At 44.2% G+C, this 17,888-nt stretch overlaps 1 protein-coding gene across 2 annotated transcripts in view; it reads right to left on the bottom strand.

The window, feature by feature from the left end:
• The window catches only part of TUT4 (terminal uridylyl transferase 4), a 1,269,543-nt gene that overhangs the window by 1,091,667 nt on the left and 159,988 nt on the right, over positions 1-17,888 (bottom strand). For both annotated transcript variants that reach the window (XM_085602613.1, XM_085602614.1), the window contains exon 4: positions 12,518-12,654. In XM_085602613.1, coding sequence (XP_085458739.1) covers positions 12,518-12,654 — 137 coding nt within the window. The remainder of the gene's footprint in view (positions 1-12,517; positions 12,655-17,888) is intronic.

Below are 17,888 nucleotides of genomic sequence, written 5' to 3'. Positions count from 1 at the left end.
GGATTCTGGCTTTCTGGGATATAAATAAGACACAGCGCCAGTGCAGGTGCAGTGTGGGACGCTTTTAAAGCGGGGATCAGAGGGGAGACACTTAGTTTTAGCCTACATCGGCAGAAGAGGGAGGCGCAACGTGAGGAAACACTCTATAAAAACTTAGCCAGGATTGAAGAGGAGCTGGCAACAGCGGCGAATGCAGGTTTATTAATTGACAATACCCTGCTTCGGCTAGCCTGGGCCAAGGCAGAAATTGGAGATCGGGCTGCTGCAAAGGCAGCGGAATGTTTCTTAGCTACAAGAGAGCATTGCCATGAATTCAGTGAGCGGGTCGGGCATACGCTGGCAGTTAGACTCAAAGGAGTGTTGCGAGTGAGATAAATGAGATCACAGATGACTGTGGAAACCTAGTTATAGATCCACCTGGGATCCAGGAAGTGTTCCGAGAATTTTACCAACGACTATATGGTGAGGAACCCCAGGTGCGGCAGAATTTAACTCAGGGGTATCTCAATAGCACACCATTGCAGAGTATTGAATCTGAGGACAGTGAGAAGCTGGAGGCAATTCTGACACAGGATGAGATCTATGGCGCGCTGAGGAATCTTCCCTCAGGCAAGGCCGCTGGACCTGACCAGATTCCTCTGGAATTTTATAAAACTTTCTTGGATGAAATTGGACCCGACCTGGTTGATACGATCCGCCGCGCACAATCTGGGAGCTCGGTTCCCAATTCTTGGGCAGGATCCGATATTATAATATTTCTAAAAAAGGGCAAGCCGTCTCAGGAACCTGGATCATATCGGCCAATTCCGCTCATAAACAGTGAGGCTAAGATTTTGTCAAAAGCTCTGGCGACCAGATTAAATACTATCATAGGGAAAGCAATCCACCCGTGCCAGCATGGGTTCATACCAGGGAAGGGACTACCCAGCATATACGTCGGGTAATAACCCTGTTCGATGCAGCAGAAGTCTCAGGGGAGCCTATGGCTCTGTTGCTTTTGGATGCAGAGAAAGCCTTCGATAGGGTCTCCTGGGACTATCTATGGGATGCAATTAAATGGTTTGGTATCGGGCAGGGGTTTATTAAAGCCATTCGAGCTATGTATAGAGCACCAACTGCCCGCTTGAGAATAAATGGTAAATATACTGTGCCTTTTGCGATCAAACGGGGCACCAGGCAGGGCTGCCCGTGTTCACCCCTTTTATTTGATATATATATATATACACCCTTTAATTTGGCGGCTGGATGCCTGCCGGGAAATTGAACCTATTATTTACCACGGATTAGCAACAAGAGTCCTTGCATATGCGGGAGATGTCGCTTTTGTCACCTCCAACCCACTAGCAGCAATAGCGGCAGTCGAGGAGATAGCTCTAGCATTTGGTGGGATCTCCGGATATGCTCTAAATAGGCAAAGACCCAGATAGTTATGAATGGGTGGGAATCAGTCTTTCTGATCCGTGGGCGACAGATTCTGCAGTCTATCTGGGTATCGCTATAACCTCGGATTTAAGCGATTTGGTGGCTATAAATATTGATCCTGTAATCCGGAAGGCTATTCAAGATTTTGATAAATTTCACAATCTGCATCTGTCATTGGTGGGCAGCTGCAATGTGGTTAAAATGGTATTACCAAAAATACTCTTCTTGTTCGGGGCAATACCCCTAGAATTTGGGAAGCAATGGTTTGCTGCACTGGAGAACCTGGTAAACCGGTTTGTTTGGGAACACGGTAAAACAAGGAGGGATTTACGATATAGGACACTGCCCCAGGAAAGAGGAGGCTGGGCTGTCCCAGATTTTAAACTCTATTATTGGGCTGTGACTCTTCAATATATGTGTGGGCTGCTTGGTGGGCGATCCGAAGATCCTAGTTCAAAACTATGCAGGCAGCCTTTAAAATCTGGCTGCCCTTAAGAAGAAGACAGGACTTGGCAGAGTGAACTTTTATACCCAGCTGTTTGGAAATCCCACGCTGCCAGAAATCTTCTCTGATCAAATCATGGCTGAGTGGGCGGGGCGTGGTCTTTCGAAAGTTGGGGACTTAATGGGTTCTGAGGGAATCTATCAATTTAAGGATAATCAGGACAAATTTGGTATTGGTACCAGGAATCTCCAGCTTAGAAGTTTCCAGAGCAAAAAGATGGGTAGGCTTAATGGCTTTGGTAAAGTTAAAGCCATAGAAGTTATAAGAAGCGGTGAGGGCTGCACTATAAAAGGAATTTATTTTGACCTTACATCACTTAAGGAGGATGATCAAGAAAAGCACGGTAGGCTGGGTATTGATCCAGATAACTGAGTCTTTAGAGCGGAGGTAGACTGTTTTATGCTCTGCTGGGCTTCAGGCTCAGCATTACAAGACAATGTTCTCACTCTATTATACCCCGGCAAGGATAGCACAGTGGGGAGGGCAGGAGGGAACTAGGTGTTCCCGGTGTGATTTTCCAAGCGCTGACTTAGTTCATATGTTTTCCACGTGTCCGCCTCTTGACATGTTAAAATCCTCAATTTGGACATTCTGAAAACATACCTTGGATCTTAAAGTTAAGCTAACCCCAGCCCTAATGCTTCTTGGGGTTGATAACAGCCAGGGGCAAGTTATGTCTCACCGCTTTCTTTTTCTTGCTATGGCAGTTTTGCGAATCGGTGTTGCTTCAGCCTGGCTCGATCAAGCCGCTTCAACTTTTCAGCTTTGGCTTACCAAGCTACTTGCTGTATTTAATTTGGAGAGGGGAAACTACGTAAGGAAGGGCAAGAAAGGACAAACTCCTGGTAGACTTATATGGGCACCTATTTATAGATGGAAGGAATTGCAGTCTCATAATGGGCCCTAGACATCTGGAAAAGATTGGCATGTAATTACTGTTGTGGCACATCCCCTCTGTTTATTTGTTTGCTGGAACTTTATTTTATAGGATATTTGCTAGAGCTTCCTTTTAGTCGTGGACAACTCTCAGCTCACTTATTTTCTCCTTCCCGAATAGAGTATACTTTAAAAAGTCTGTAAAAGAAAGTGTTTTTTGAAATGTCGTATATATAAAAGCTGGAATGATTAATCCTCATACGTTAATTAAATGTATATACATAATTGGTGCTGTTTATAAATGAAAACTGCAATTAAAAAAATTTAAAAAAATTAAAAAAACACACTGTGTGGTTCTTTTTTGGCTTAACCTACACTATATGATTAGTACTGGTAGAACAAGCTGCTTTACGCTCCTTCTGGACCAAGCCTGAAGGCTGCTCTCTACAGATACCACTTAGACAGCTTTCTATAGTTGTCTAAGACCACTAAAATAACCATAAGGATTGTGTGCATTAATGCAGGGTGCTTAACTTAAATAAGTATGCGCCATATACTAAGCCAGTCTCCTACAGATGGTAAGTAACTTGTTCTTCTGATGGATGCATCTACCTGTGGATTCCTCACCTTTTGAATTGAATCCCCAAGCAGTCCCGCTCTCAGAGGAGGGTGCCTGCCTGCCTATATAAAAAAAATCCTGCAACACAGAACAAGCAAAATGGCCGCCCCTCCTCACTTCCGAATCCAAGCAACAGTGCTTTGGAAAAGTGTGGAGGGAGGACCAAGGTGCCACTTTGTAGATATCAACCACAGGTACACCTCTAGCCAAAGCCGAAGACGTAGCTCTGGTATAATGAGCACAAATACCTTCAGGAGGCTACTTCTCGGCCAAGGCATAGCAGATCTTGATGCACATGATTATCCACCTGGACAGCGGTCTTTTGTGGACAGCCTTGCCCTTCATCTTGCCCACATATCCTATGAAGAGTTGATCATCCAGGCTGTAATCCTTGGTTGTGTCCAAGTAGAAGCTCACTACCCTCTTGGGGTCCAGGCGATTAAGTCTCTTTTCCTCCTTAGAAGGGTGAGGGTAGAAAGTAGGTATGGTGTTGGACTGCCCCAAGTGCAATGGAATGACCACCTTAAGCAGGAAAGCAACTCTGGTCCGAAGAACCATCCTAACTGTATGGAATGATGTAAAAGAAGGCTTGGGACTAAGAGCCTGCAATTCACTCACTCTTCTACACGATATGATTTAAAACTACATTTTTAGTGGCAATGTGAGAAACCTTAAAGGGCAACCATGCAAAATTTCAAAGGGTGAACCCATCAAAAACGTGTGAACCAAATTTAAATCCCACTGAGGCATAATAGAGAGAGTGGGAGGAAACCTATTGGTGAAACCCTTAACAAATTTCATTACTATAGGAGATTTAAACAAAGCGGCAAATTAAGAAAAGTCAACAAGGCAGATAAGTAAACTTTAACAGTTGCCACTGCACAATCCTGTTTTGCCAGGGAAAGACAACAACGCAGAACAGATAAATAGGTGTTTAAGGGATCAAATGATTACTCTCCACACCATTTCACAAATGTAGCTCACCTACCAGCATAGACAGAGCTGGTGGTGTATCTTCTAGCGGATAAAATAACATCCACCGCATGCAGTGGGAGAGAGAAAGAACTCCGTTTGCCCCCTTCAATCTCCAGGCATGGAGATGGGGGTGTAGAACCTTCCCCTGTGATTGCGAGGAGGTCTGCCCTGAGGTGCAGACGGAGTGGAGGGTGAAATGAGAGGTAAACTAGGTCCGTGTACCACACCCTTCGTGGCCAAACCGGGGCGATCAATATCACTTGGGGCCCAGTCTTCTTCAGACCTCGACGAATCAAGGGTATGGAACATCCCCCAACGGTCCCTGCGTCGGAAACTGGAGACTGCAGAATGATGAGCAGTGAGCATTCTTGTGAGTGACAAACAGGTCCAACTGAGGAAACACCCACATCCTAAAAATTAGAAGCACCACCTCTCAATGGAGTCGCCACTCATGATCGGCTGAATATTGCCGACTGAGACTGTCCGCACGCACATTCAGCACTCCAGTCTAATGATTTGCGATTACGCAAATCGGATGGTCCTGAGCCCAGGACCAGAGTAGCAGAGCCTCTTTGCAGAAAAATTCGACCCTACTCCTCCCTGTTTGTTGATGTACCAAATTGCTGTAGTGTTGGCTGTTAAGACCTGAACCGACTGACCGCGAAGGGAAGGAAGGAGGGAGGGCCTTGAGAGCCAAACGTATCGCCCGTAATTCCAAAAGATTTATTTGAAACAATCCTTTCTCTGGCGACCAAAGACCTTTGACATTCAGATCCCCCAGATGAGCTCTCCACCCTAGAGCGGAGACATCCGTTATCACTGTGGCCACCAGAGGAGGGTGAAAAGGCTTCCCTTGAGACTGGTTGCCTGGAACACTTCACCATTGCAGATCCGCTGCAGTGACTCTGGAGATTGACCAATTCCTCAAGATCTCGGTTGTGTTGAAAATAGGCCTGGGCGGAGGTTTACTCTGCAAAGTGCCAGAAAAACTCTGCTGTGCTCCACGGAGTTCCGCTGGAGTCTGTTACGTTGCGCTGCTCACACTTTAAAAATCAGTGGAAACAGCACTACACATCGTGCCAAAGGACCCTGCTGCTTCCTGACGCTCAAGTAGACATTCTACTCTAGCGGCAGCTTCCGCAACGCGATTGGCAGATTTCTTTTTTTTTTTTATATTAGTTTTATTAGCATGTTTTAACAACAATAGGCAAAACATACGATTACAACATGTAAACAACTTACAGGTCATGGACAACAACATCCTTCATCCAGCATGTAACAACATGCAATAACACTGACATTTCATCATACCTGGTGTCTCTCGTTGAAATACAGTTAGTCAACTTGGTGCGTTTGTAAATATTGAATTAAATATTTCCAGTAGTCCCTAGGCTTGGACCCCGTGGGCAGCTCTTCCTCATATGTTTGCAGTGTGTCCCTGCAGTAAGGCAGATCCTGAATCCAGTGTTTAACCCTGGGCACCATACTGCCACCCCAGCATAATGATATTCTCCTTTTGGCAAATAGCAGTGCAATCATACAAAATTTACGTTTGTTTGCCCTAACCCCGGGCAGTAAGCCCAACAGACATGTACGAGCAGTGCATTCAAGGTCTGCATCCACCATGGCACCCAATACATGTATTACCCTTTTCCAGTATTCAGCCACCACTTCACAGTGCCATGCCAGGTGTATAAAATCTGCAGAGTCTGCCCCGCAGCGACGGCATTTAAACAATTGGCAGATTTCTCAACGCGACCTGCTGCGACCGCCAGTGATAAGAAATCTCATCAGGAGGAGGTCTGGTGCGTGATTTTTTTCTCACGCTCGCCAACTTACCGATGGGGAACCACTTGAGATAAAAAAAAAAAAACTCCGCTCTGCGTGACTTTTGGGAACTCAGCACGAAGTGGACATAACCCCGCTGGCGGAGCGGAATTCTTTGCCCACCCCTAGTTGAAACCACTGCTTGCGGAGGCACCAATGGAGGGCCTTCAATTGACAGCGTGCATGGTTGACCAACAGAATGCAGGAAGCAAACAGACCGAGCAGGCGCAAGATCTTCAGGACTGGAACAGACGCTCCATTCTCAAACAGTGGAATCATAGCCTAGATGTCCTGAATCCTCTGTGGAGGCGGGAATGCACAACTCACAGTTGTCTCCAGTTCTGCCCTTATGAACAGGTTGTGCTGAGAGGTCACCAGGTGAGATTTGGGTACATTTATGGAAAATCCCAAGTTGTGATGTTACCTGCAAACGAAGCAACACTATCTCTGGTGACTTTGGTTTGAGCAGCTAGTCGTCCAGATAGGGAAACACAGGAATCCCTGGCCTTCTTAAATGTGCAGTCACCACCGCTTTCACCTTTGTGAAGACCCGAGGTGTGGAAGTAAGATCGAACGGAAGGACCGCAAACTGGTAATATTGAGACCGCACCGTAAAACGAAGATGCTTCTGATGCGAATCAGAATGGTAATGTGAAAACACCCATCCTGTAAATCGACACATTCCAGACTTCCTTCTCCAGGTCGAGAAGAACCTGTGCAACCTTGTCTGAGGTAAAAATTCAAAATCCTTAGGTCGAGACGACCATTCTTTTTGACAATCAGGAAGTACCGGTCTGCTCTGGAACTATCTCAATTGCCCCCGTTTGAAGCAAGGACAGTACTTCCTGCTGGAGAAGTAGAAGATGCTCTTCCGAGAAAAGGCGCTGATGAGGAGAGACAGGAGGAGGAAACTCCCGGAAGGGTAGGGTATACCCATTTTCTACAATGTTTAAAACCCAGAGGTCTGTAGAGACAGACCTCCAATGAGGTAGAAAGAAGGCCACACGTCCTCCCACGGAGCAAGCATACTCTTAAATGGCGGTGCTAGAGCTGCTTCCCTGCAACAACTGTCGGAGAGGAGCGGAGGAGGAGATTTGCTGCCGGGCAGAACCCTGCAAGCAACCTATGCCCCTTCCCCTGTAGGATTTATGCAGAGGATGTGTATCCTGCTGATGCTGTGGTTGTTGTCTGTCACTAGAGGACAAGTTTTTAGCAAAGCCCCGAAACCTGCGGAACAGTCTACAGTCCCTGGGCTGGATCTGAAGACCTAAGCACCTTGCTGTTGCCTTGCTGTCCTTAAAGTGTTGCAGTGCAGAGTCCTCCTTTGCTCCGAATAAGCGGACTCAAAGGGCAAGTCCAGCAATGTAGCCTGAACATTGGGTGAAATAAATCAACCCCTTAAGCAGGCATGCCTTCTTGTTGCCACAGAAGACCCCATTGCTCTAGACACAGATTAGGCAGTGTCCGGCCCAGATTGAATTACTGGACGTGCAGCGGCCTATGCATCCTTCAGAATCTCAGAAAATTGCCAACGGACCTCTGCAGACAATTTCGGTATGACCGCTTTAGCCGCATCCATTAGGGCGTGAATGTAACGTCCCAAAAGAAACTTAACATTTGTAGACTTCAAGGCCATACTCTCCGATGAAAAAAACGTTTTGGCCGACTGCTCCATTCTTTTTGATTCTCTATCAGCAGGCATGGTTGGAAAGGACCCTGCTGATAATTTAGATGAGCAAGAAGCTTGGAAAACTAAGGTTTCCGGTGAGGGATGGGAAGATGAAAAAAGCCAGATCCCCCAGAGCTTCTTTGTATCTCCTAGCCACTGTCCTGGAAAATGCAAGAGAGGACATTGGTTTATGCCAGACTTCTAAAAAAGGCTCCGGTAAAGCCTCATTGAAGGGCAACAATGGTTCCTATGCCGAAGCTGAGGAATGAAGAACCTCCGTGAGGATATTAGACTTCGGTTCAGCTGTGGGAAGTGGCAACTCCAATAGATCCGCAGCCTTACAAATAACCGTGTGGTATGAAGTCACCTCAGGAGAAGGTAAAACCTTAGGTCATGCAAATTCCCACTCAGGGGACGTACCCAGACCACTTGCTTCTCGGAATCCTCAAACTCTGGGTCAATTTCCCCTTCTTCAGCTCCCTCATGCCCCTGTTGATAATCTTCCTCTTCCACCAGCCTTTGAGCCTCTGTCCGAGATCTCATCCTCTGTATCAGCGGCGCCGGGGACTACGGAGCCGGCGCCGTAGGAACATCCAACGGAACCGTGAATGAAGTCAGTTGAGGTCGAGCCGGTGTCGGATCGGATCCAGGCGGCACCGGAGATGAACCATCCAAAGGGCCACGACCCTTTTGAAACTGCAACGGCTCTGGCAGACTCGGAGCCGGTGGAGGCCAGATACCTGGAGTCACAGGCATAAAGGGCATGAATGGTGCCTGCGGAAAATGAGAGGGAAACACTCCTAGAGAGTATGCAAGTGGACCCATGGGGTCGGCAGGCGCACAAGATGGATTTGCAGCCCTTGCATAAACATAGTACTTAAAAAATGAGACAGATCCGATCCCGGAGTCAGGAATGCTGGATAGGACGTATCTGGGATGAAGGGCTCCAATGCCGTATGTGGTGGCACCAAATTTGGCTACAGCTGTAAGGTCAGAGTTCTCAGCACCGGTGCCAGAGGTGGAGTCGCAGACCTCGGCACCGGAGGAGTAACATTCCTCAGAGTCGGAGCAGGAACAGCCCTTGGTGTCGGAAATGGAGCCGGAGACACTCTTGGAGAAGGCGTTGGAGATATTTAATCTCTGCGACATCGCCTAGGACTCCGAGACACCGACTTCGGAGTCACATCCTTCGAAGAGCGATGCCGAAAAATGGGACGCCGCTTCTTCTTGTGTTCCTTGGAGGACCTTGAAGTATGAGGCGTTGGCGACCCCTCTTCTGGCTTTTGGCTTTGACCATGAATAACTTGGTTCCCTCTCCTTCAGGGCCTTCGGATTTTTCCGTTTGCACAAAGAGCATGTCCCGACGTCGTGATCCGAAGACAAACAACACAAACTTCATGCGAGTCGGTGATGGAAATTTGGCAACCGCATTCCCTGCACAGCCTGAATCCTGACTTTATACAAAGTTACAGCAAAAGTATCGACAAAAAATACCAGAAATGGAAAGCCTGGGAAAATGGCGTGCAGCATGCAGATGAGGTCCTCTTATGGCTCTGATGACGTCACGTGTGGAGCCGTTCAATTCGGACGTCCTCATCGATGTGGGAGAGCTGAGGAGAAATGTTTCCGTGGAAGTCTGCACATTGGGGTAATTCAAAAGGTAAGGAATCCACAGGCAGCTGTGTCCATCAGAAATGACTGCTTCTTTCATAAAAGGCACGGCAGCCTTAAGTCAACCTCTCAAAGTTGTACTTTTCCATACAAGAGATAATGAAGGACTATGCAAGTGTTAGTTATTCTGTTAACAGAATCTAGTTTCTAGGTGTCTGAGTCTTCTAAGGTTTATCATGATGCAGACGAATTTCCCTTTTAAAACCATTTCAAAAGCATTCCATGCCGTTGCCACAGATACTCCCCGACTCTCACTCAGTGCAAGGTATTCTTTCATGCACTTAATCTCTTGTCTGACTCTCAATGGATCTCGTACTATGGATGGGGTGAAGTCAGAATATACCTATAATTCTCTTTCTAGGGCCCAGATTTAAGTGTATGGAGATTGGGGCATTATCGTATACTGCTGCTTTACTTGTTCAATCAGCAAGAGTGCTTGTGGGGAAAATATGCATTCCCATGTTAACATTCAAATCAATTTTGAAGCTTTATTTCGACAATTGTCATAAAAGCACGAAAAACATATACAACATACATCACAAGACAATATCAATAAAACATTTACACTAGGACAATATTAAAAATAGTATTAAATTCCAATAAAGCTCCAAAACAATAATAAAACCTTGATAAAAATTATAAAACTCACGTGACAGCATAAGTAAGATATCAATATTTAAATTTGAACAGCAGCAGAGGATTTTAAGGTACAAGTGCGAATGGCCCATGACCATCCCAGAAACTTGGCGACAGCAATAGCTATATTAGGACCACAATCGGAACCTAAAATTCTTAAAGCAGGCGTACAGCTCTGTGTGCCCAGGGAAGAGCAAACTGGTCTAAGCCATTTACGGCGCAGAGCCACGTATAGTGGACATACAAAAAATATGTGGGGAATGGTTTCGTCCTCAACCCTGCAATGGTGGCACTTGCTACTCGTGGATAAATCCCATTTACGTGTGAAAGATTTGGTGGGGAGGGAGCCTATCCTGAATTGGAAATATAATTTCCGATCTAGTGGCTTCTCTATTAGGTCCCAGAACAACTCACAAACGGGCCTGGATTTGAAGTCCAAGAACCGGCCTGACAAACTAGTGGCTGTGATCACATTAAATGATGACAAAAATAACATTTCCCAATATTTTTGCTTTAGTTCCAACTTGGTAGGGAAGGCAGAGGTCTCTGGGGAATCCCAGAGACACAACAAGTCAAGTTTGGCGAGTATGGTTCTAATCTCTTTGAGCCAGCCTATTTTGTGAAAGCGGTCCAGAGCAATCACATCTTTTAAACCCTGTACAAAATGTGAGAGCTCCGGGGTGGACCATAGTCGCCTCCAGTATAAGAGTGGACGTAGCTTTGCCATATCCTCAATTTTCTTCCTGCCTAGATCTAAACGAAGTGGGGTCATCGGTGTGCTTTGAGGAACCCCGACTAGGCAGCGAAGAAACTTATTCATTAACATTTCTTTCTACATCAGCAAATTATTTTTCAGGGCGACAAATCCCTTTCCTTATATGCCCAACAAATGTGGCAGTACCTGGGTGTTTTCCATACAAAAGTACCTCACTTGAGCATAGGAGCACTAAAGAGAAGTGTGCAAGTTGGATTAAAAAAAAAAACACTGGGAAGGTTTATGAATGCCTACAAGGTTAAGCATTTGTGGGACTTCTCAACCAAGACATTTTAAATTATAAATCTGCATTGAAATATGTACTCCAAAAGCACATTATTGTCTGAGCTGAAATTAGACTTTACTAATGGGCAGGCATCAAAGATAAATGTAAACATTGCGTTAGTTTTTTTTTCTTTCACAATTACTACAATAAAATTTAATACGCGTTGCGATCATTCTGTGCCAACGAAATCTGTCATTTTGGACTAAAAAGGCCAGTCATCGCCTACACAAAGTATTGCTTGCTGTCATCAGGCAGACTAGGTGAGAGTACCAAATCAGGTATGCAAATAATTATGATGCAAAATGCTTAGCTAACAGCAACACTGCCAGCTAGTATAAATTCACATTTATTTATTAGAGGATTAATTAACACAGATACGATCACCTGTGTTCTTTATACTTGGTGTGGATGTTGATGGAATTATGTGTTTCCATACACAGTGTTTTCAAACCATCACTATACATAAATTTGTTTAAAAAAAAGATGTTCAGTTGCGAAAAATTGTAACAGTTTGTTTGTTGTGGGAGAAATTATTTTTAAAAGGTTATGCTTTGTTCACGCTCAGCCCTAATGAAGTTGCAAGTGACACGCTAGTTCAATGAAAACACATGTTGGCTAAAGGCTAGCAGCTCGAAGATCAAATTAAAGGATGGAAAATTAGAATCATTTATTGTGGACGTTTAAGTTTGTGTTATCAAAGGCAGCTCTTAATATTTAATGTATATTCTGTGAGCCTAAACACAAATAGTTATTTACAATATCTATCTGACGGTAAATGCTCTACGCAAGCCCTTGGCATTATGTGTTTATTAAATTGATATCCATGTTTTGTCCATCACTGTATGGTATGTCATCATTTAATTTTCTTAATATTCACAAACATCAATTACATTTTTCAACCCAAAAAATATTAAATAAAGGGTAGATATCTGCATGCATGAAAGTACCTATTCAGACACTATTTGTCAACACTTCATGCCAATGCTCATCGATGCCACTGTACCAGGTTTCAAGCTCGTCCTCAAGCCTCGCACATCACACAGCAACTTCTAATATTGCTCTAACTGCCTATATCTTTCTCAATGATGCACTCTTGAACCTGGTTTAAATTGCAGTAGTGTGAGACCCCATCTGGGGTATGAAGCGCTGTACCAAAAATACAATAAACAAATGTTACATGCGTAAAATATTATACACTTTGTGATTAAAAAGCAAAATAGAATGAGAGTGATTATCGTCCTGGAATTTTAAACATTACTAAACAAATAACAACTTACTTTTTCTAGTCGAAAAATATAATCTCTTTCCAGTCTCTCTTCGGCTTGCTTTAAACCCAATTTCTGTTCCTCGGTTGAAGAAGATTCATCAATCACAACTCCATTTTCTTCCGTAGTCACAAGGTTCCGAGCTTTATCTTTAAAAGAAGAAACAATTGAAAATTTGGTGTTGTGAACAGAAATAAGACACAATAAAACAAACAAGTGCAAAAAGAAAATCAAGCAAACTAAGCAACATGTGCCTTCAATATTCTCCAATAACCGCTGGTCATACAGCATAGCTCCTGATTTACAAACCTTGTAATTAAAGAGCTGATCCAGCAGGAAGTATTCATTACACATTCTGAAAACTAAACTAAATTGATAGCATTTCCAGGCTACAAAAAAGTGATGTAAAATCTGGGTGGGAACTACAAACAAGCATCTGTTAGGAAAAATTACTTTAATATGCAGTGGGACCAGAAACTGTTCTTTCAGCTTTGGTCAAAAAAACGATAGCGATTATCACAAAGTAGGAAGCTGGCCCTGTATATACTACTCCAAAGTAAGGTATAGTGAGCACTGAGTCCAGTGGATCCCCAAAGTTATAGCAGAGGCTAAAGTAGATAATACCTTACTCTCTTTTGTGGTAGTGTGGTTGAGAATTATTTTCTAGTTTGGCATACAAACAAGCTCCGGACACAGTTTAAGCAACACACGACACAGAAAACCCACCATTCACTCCTATGGAGAAAAACAAAGTTAAGTTTGCAGGTAAGTAAACGGTTTTGGGGTTGGAGTTTGAGGGTACAACTAAGGTTCAGGTTGGCACTCGAGGGGCAACACCAGAGGAACTCGAGCGGCTGGGTACAGGGTGCCAATGATAGCAAATAGGGCTAGGGAGACACTTCGGAAGGGTCTGCTCAAGTGCAGGCCACTCTGAAGTCAAGCTCCTAGGGTGAAGGTCAGGACGAAGGGTGTCCCAGGTTGCTACCAAGTCCACACCACCAGTTGTACAGGGGCGGCCGTGTGCGGGGTGCTCAGGAGGTGTCGGAAGCCAATGCTTTTCAATGAGCAACATCGTTTGTAGAAAAGGACTACAGGCTGGAGCCAGAAGACTGAATGATGGGAACCAATGACTGGAGGATGAAGTTGAAAAGTTGCTGGACACAGTCAGTCGGGGCACCTCCGGACTCAGGACCAGCGGGTGCAGGAGTGTCCTTTCGTGTCGGATTCTTGTCATCAGTTCTGGTTGGAGGTACCCTTCAGGATGAGGCTGCAGGAGTCGAGTAGAAGGTATGTGAAGGTCGTCCAATGCTAAAACACCGTTCAGAATCACCGGGGGGAACCTCGCTGGGGTGTTCGGCCACTCGGACTCAGGCCATGGGCGTCGGGTGCAGAGTGACTGGCCCATCTGTCTGGATCTGGAGTCCAGGCTTGGGTTGCTGTTGGACAAATGCAGTGTCCACTGGAGATAAGGGTCAATTAGAAAGGCAGGGCAGGTCTCCCGGGTTCTTGAAGGCTGCTGGCCGCAGGACAAGCCGTGTTCAGCTCGAAGAGATTCAGAGCAGGAGACAGGCCTGTAGGGCTGGGGCCAAAGTAGTTGTCGTCATCCTTCTCTTCTGCAGCACAGTTCTTCGGTCTTTCCTTTTCTTGCCGCATCAAAATTTGACAAGGTAAGGTTCAGGGGCGCCCCTAAAGTACAAGTTGCTTACCTTCGGTACTGTAATATCTGGTAGAGTCTAGCCGCAGATTCCTTAACTTTTGAATTCTCCCCAGGTGGCAGTCTGAATCGGGACATTTTTTTGTGGTACCTGTGCGCGCTGGGGGAGGGCGTTATACGGCTCTGTGATGACATCGTCTCCAGAAAGGACGTCAATGGAGCCTTATAAGTCCCCTCCGGTGCGCGGACGTCAGCTTCTTCTGTGAAAGCTTCCGCTCCAGAACATAGAGCCACTCTAGAATCTGGATGTAGAAACAGTGTGACCAAAAACCATCAAAATCTTTTAAAACACCAATTACAAACAACATGAAATGGTATGCCAATACCATCCAAATGGTGTAAGGTAACAACCCTACATTAATTAACAATGTTTAGGCTACGTGAAACTCTGCACCCTGAAGCAGAACCATCCTTAAAAAGGGGAACATCCTTCACTCTACAGACCACTCACCAATGGAAGCGAGAGGCATGGCAATACCAATATAAGACCCATGAAACAACAACAAAATGTTTGTTGAGTCACGATTACGTCAGATAGTGAACACTGGTATACAAACCAGTATAGATACAGGGTTTCACACCTTGTCTCATAGGTCTTTCACAGCGTGGGGAGGATGGGCAGGGCGTTAAGGAATCTGCAGCTAGACTGTGTCTCTACCAGATATTATGTTACCGAAGGTAAGTAACTGGTACATCTGATAGAGACATCTAGCCGCTGATTCCTTAACTTTTTTATTAAATACCATAGCTATACCCCCCTGGAGGAAGGTCTGCAAACTAATCCTACAACAGTTCTCAAAGAGAACCGGCCAGTCAATACCAACAACCAAAAGTGCCTGGCACGCAGTACTACCTATGATCACTATCACAGAATATATAAATAATAAACAACCCTATAGGCCCGAAAAAGACGAGTCCTGAGGGGAAAAAAAACTAAATAACCATCTGAGTGTTTTCAGACACTATCATCTATCCTCCGAGGGGAAAGAGAACTCGTGGACCAAAAGGGTCAAAAATAAGATAAAAGCCTTGTAAACCGTATTTTTCACAACAATAAAGTGATAGAGAAGAACAGTCCTAATCAAATCCATGAAGAAGTACTCACAGGTTCAACCCCATTATACTATGATGAATGAGCCTCAATACAAAACTGAAGGCATAAACCTTCCACCATGAAAGGAGAAGAAGAATACCTCCCAGGTATAAAGAACATTTACTTGACCAAATGACCACCCGAAGGTTACATGCTACGTCAAATCAACTTTTAATCTAGCATAGGCTATCAGTATACCAGATGTATAGAATCTTGCCACAAGGAAAGGTATGTGGGGGAGAGAGGAGATATATATATATATCCCCGAGCACTCACAAAATCTCGCCGGCCAATGTCTCCTGCCGGACCACAAACATAAGTTTGTCCCTGCAGGGCCTTAAGGGCCATGGTCCACAGTCTGAACCTGACCTTGAGTAATAGACACCTAAGGGAAATGAGGAGAGTATGTGTATATATGTGTATATATATATATATATATATATATATATATATATATATATATATATATATATATATATATATATATATATATATATATATATATATATATATATATATATATATATATATATATATATATATATATATATATATATATATATATATATATATATATATTTTCACTGAAAAAACCATAGGTTTCACACATGTTATAGTTAGCGGAAATTTTACTGATAAAAAACCAGTGAAATTGCCCCGTTATAGTTAGTGCTGGCAACTATAACTCACGCGACCGCAATCCTCTGCTGATGCTAATACTGTATTTAGACACTTATTTGCCCATGTCTTCTTCCATACATTTTTAGCTATACATATATTACAAATATTTTTTTTTATAAAGACACATATGTCATCAGCAGAAGATTGCGGTCGCGTGAGTTATAGTTGCCAGCACTAACTATAACGGGGCAATTTCACTGGTTTTTTATCAGTAAAATTTCCGCTAACTATAACATGTGTGAAACCTATGGTTTTTTCAGTGAATTTGCAAGGTTTTTTAAATGCTAATTCCTAACTATAACGTGTGTGAAACCTATGGTTTTTTCAGTGAATTTGTACGGTTTTTTAAATGCTAAGTTACTTTACGCCATTCGAGGCGTGCGCGCCCACTTAACGCAGTTCGTTCCGTGCACGGTTTTTATCAACTTTAATAAGCCCTGTACATTTGGTGGCCTTCGCCCACCAAAAGCACAGGGGGTGGGGTCAATGTGGATAGTGTTTTTTTTATTTCGATTTTATAATTCCATGTTGACAATATTTAGTTTTTAATCACCGCTAATAAGCCGTGTACATTTGGTAGCCTGCGGCCACCAAAAGCACAGGGGGTGGGGTGAGTGTGGATAGTGTTTTTTTAATTTCTATTTTTTTACCGTACGCGTACTCGGCGAAATTGCCGAAAAAAAAAAAAATCCGTTTTTGCTCTTGGGGGACCTTTGGGGACTCCCTCAACATGGCTATGTGGGTGGGAGTTGTCGAAACAGCCCCTTTACATGTTTTTGGGCTTCATATTTGAAAAATTACACTCAGTGCGAAAGACAAAATGGCGGACGCCGCTTCCTGGTTTCGGCAGATTCGAATGTTTACTAAGATCGAAGAGCCAATCAGAATCGCGCTCGCGCACGCCACCGTACGCGTACGGTAAGCGTACCGTAAGCGGGCTCAGATATATATATTGATTTAAAGGCTATTTTCTCAGAATCTACTGAACAGATTTACACCAAACCTACAAAAGGCACTTCCTTGACCTAGGGACGACCTCTCTGCCAAATTTCTAGTAATTCTGTTCAGCCGTTCGGGCTGTAGCTCTGTCTAAAGGTCCTATGGAAAAATGCATGGGAAAAACGCGTTTTGGGACCCCCCTTTTATCTCAGCCCCCGCTTGACGAATCCCCCCCGAGACTTTCAGGGTAGGAGCGGAGCGTAGCGCCCCACCTATTTTGAGAAATTCGCGAGGATTCATCGACCGGCGCCAAAGTTATTCAAAATAGAATGTTGCGGATTTCCTATGGAAAAGGGGTCCTAACTATAACTACCTACTGGCGACCGCCAGTAGGTAATATATATATATATATATATATATATATATATATATATATATATATATATATATATATATATATATATATATATATATAAATAAATTAAACATCAAGCAACAAGCAACGCTAAGAGTGCGGCTCACTTTCCTCCCTTGTGGGGAATCATGCAAATATAACATCGGTTTGGTCCCACCGAAGATCGACGCACCACCACAAGAGCGCCATCATTGCCCGCCTTGGACTTCTTCTGTAGCTCGTGAAAACGTTACAGGGCAATGCGCTGCCGCCGAAGACTATCTACGGTATTGGATCCCTTACAGCCTTGAAAATGGGTCTGTCTAGGGGGTAGCGAATTGCTGTTCGGGAACAATAAATTAAAATTGAAAAGAAATACGGGTGTAACAGCAAAGAGAAAAAAACACTGCCCACTGGAGGGTATGAGTCACGCACCGGGAGCTGAATCACATGTCCCAAAATGCACTTATAAAAGTATCCACTGGAGGATGTGAAAGTAAAATGGACACTAACGTGGGAGCAGCGGCGGTGTGCATGGTGTTGGCTACCTTGAAAAAGTTCT

Source organism: Triturus cristatus, chromosome 4_2 (assembly GCF_964204655.1).
Source record: "Triturus cristatus chromosome 4_2, aTriCri1.1, whole genome shotgun sequence".
In the NCBI taxonomy this organism is placed as follows: domain Eukaryota; kingdom Metazoa; phylum Chordata; class Amphibia; order Caudata; family Salamandridae; genus Triturus; species Triturus cristatus.
The sequence above is the reverse complement of the archived record's forward strand: the minus strand, read 5'-3'. Positions and strand labels throughout refer to the sequence as shown.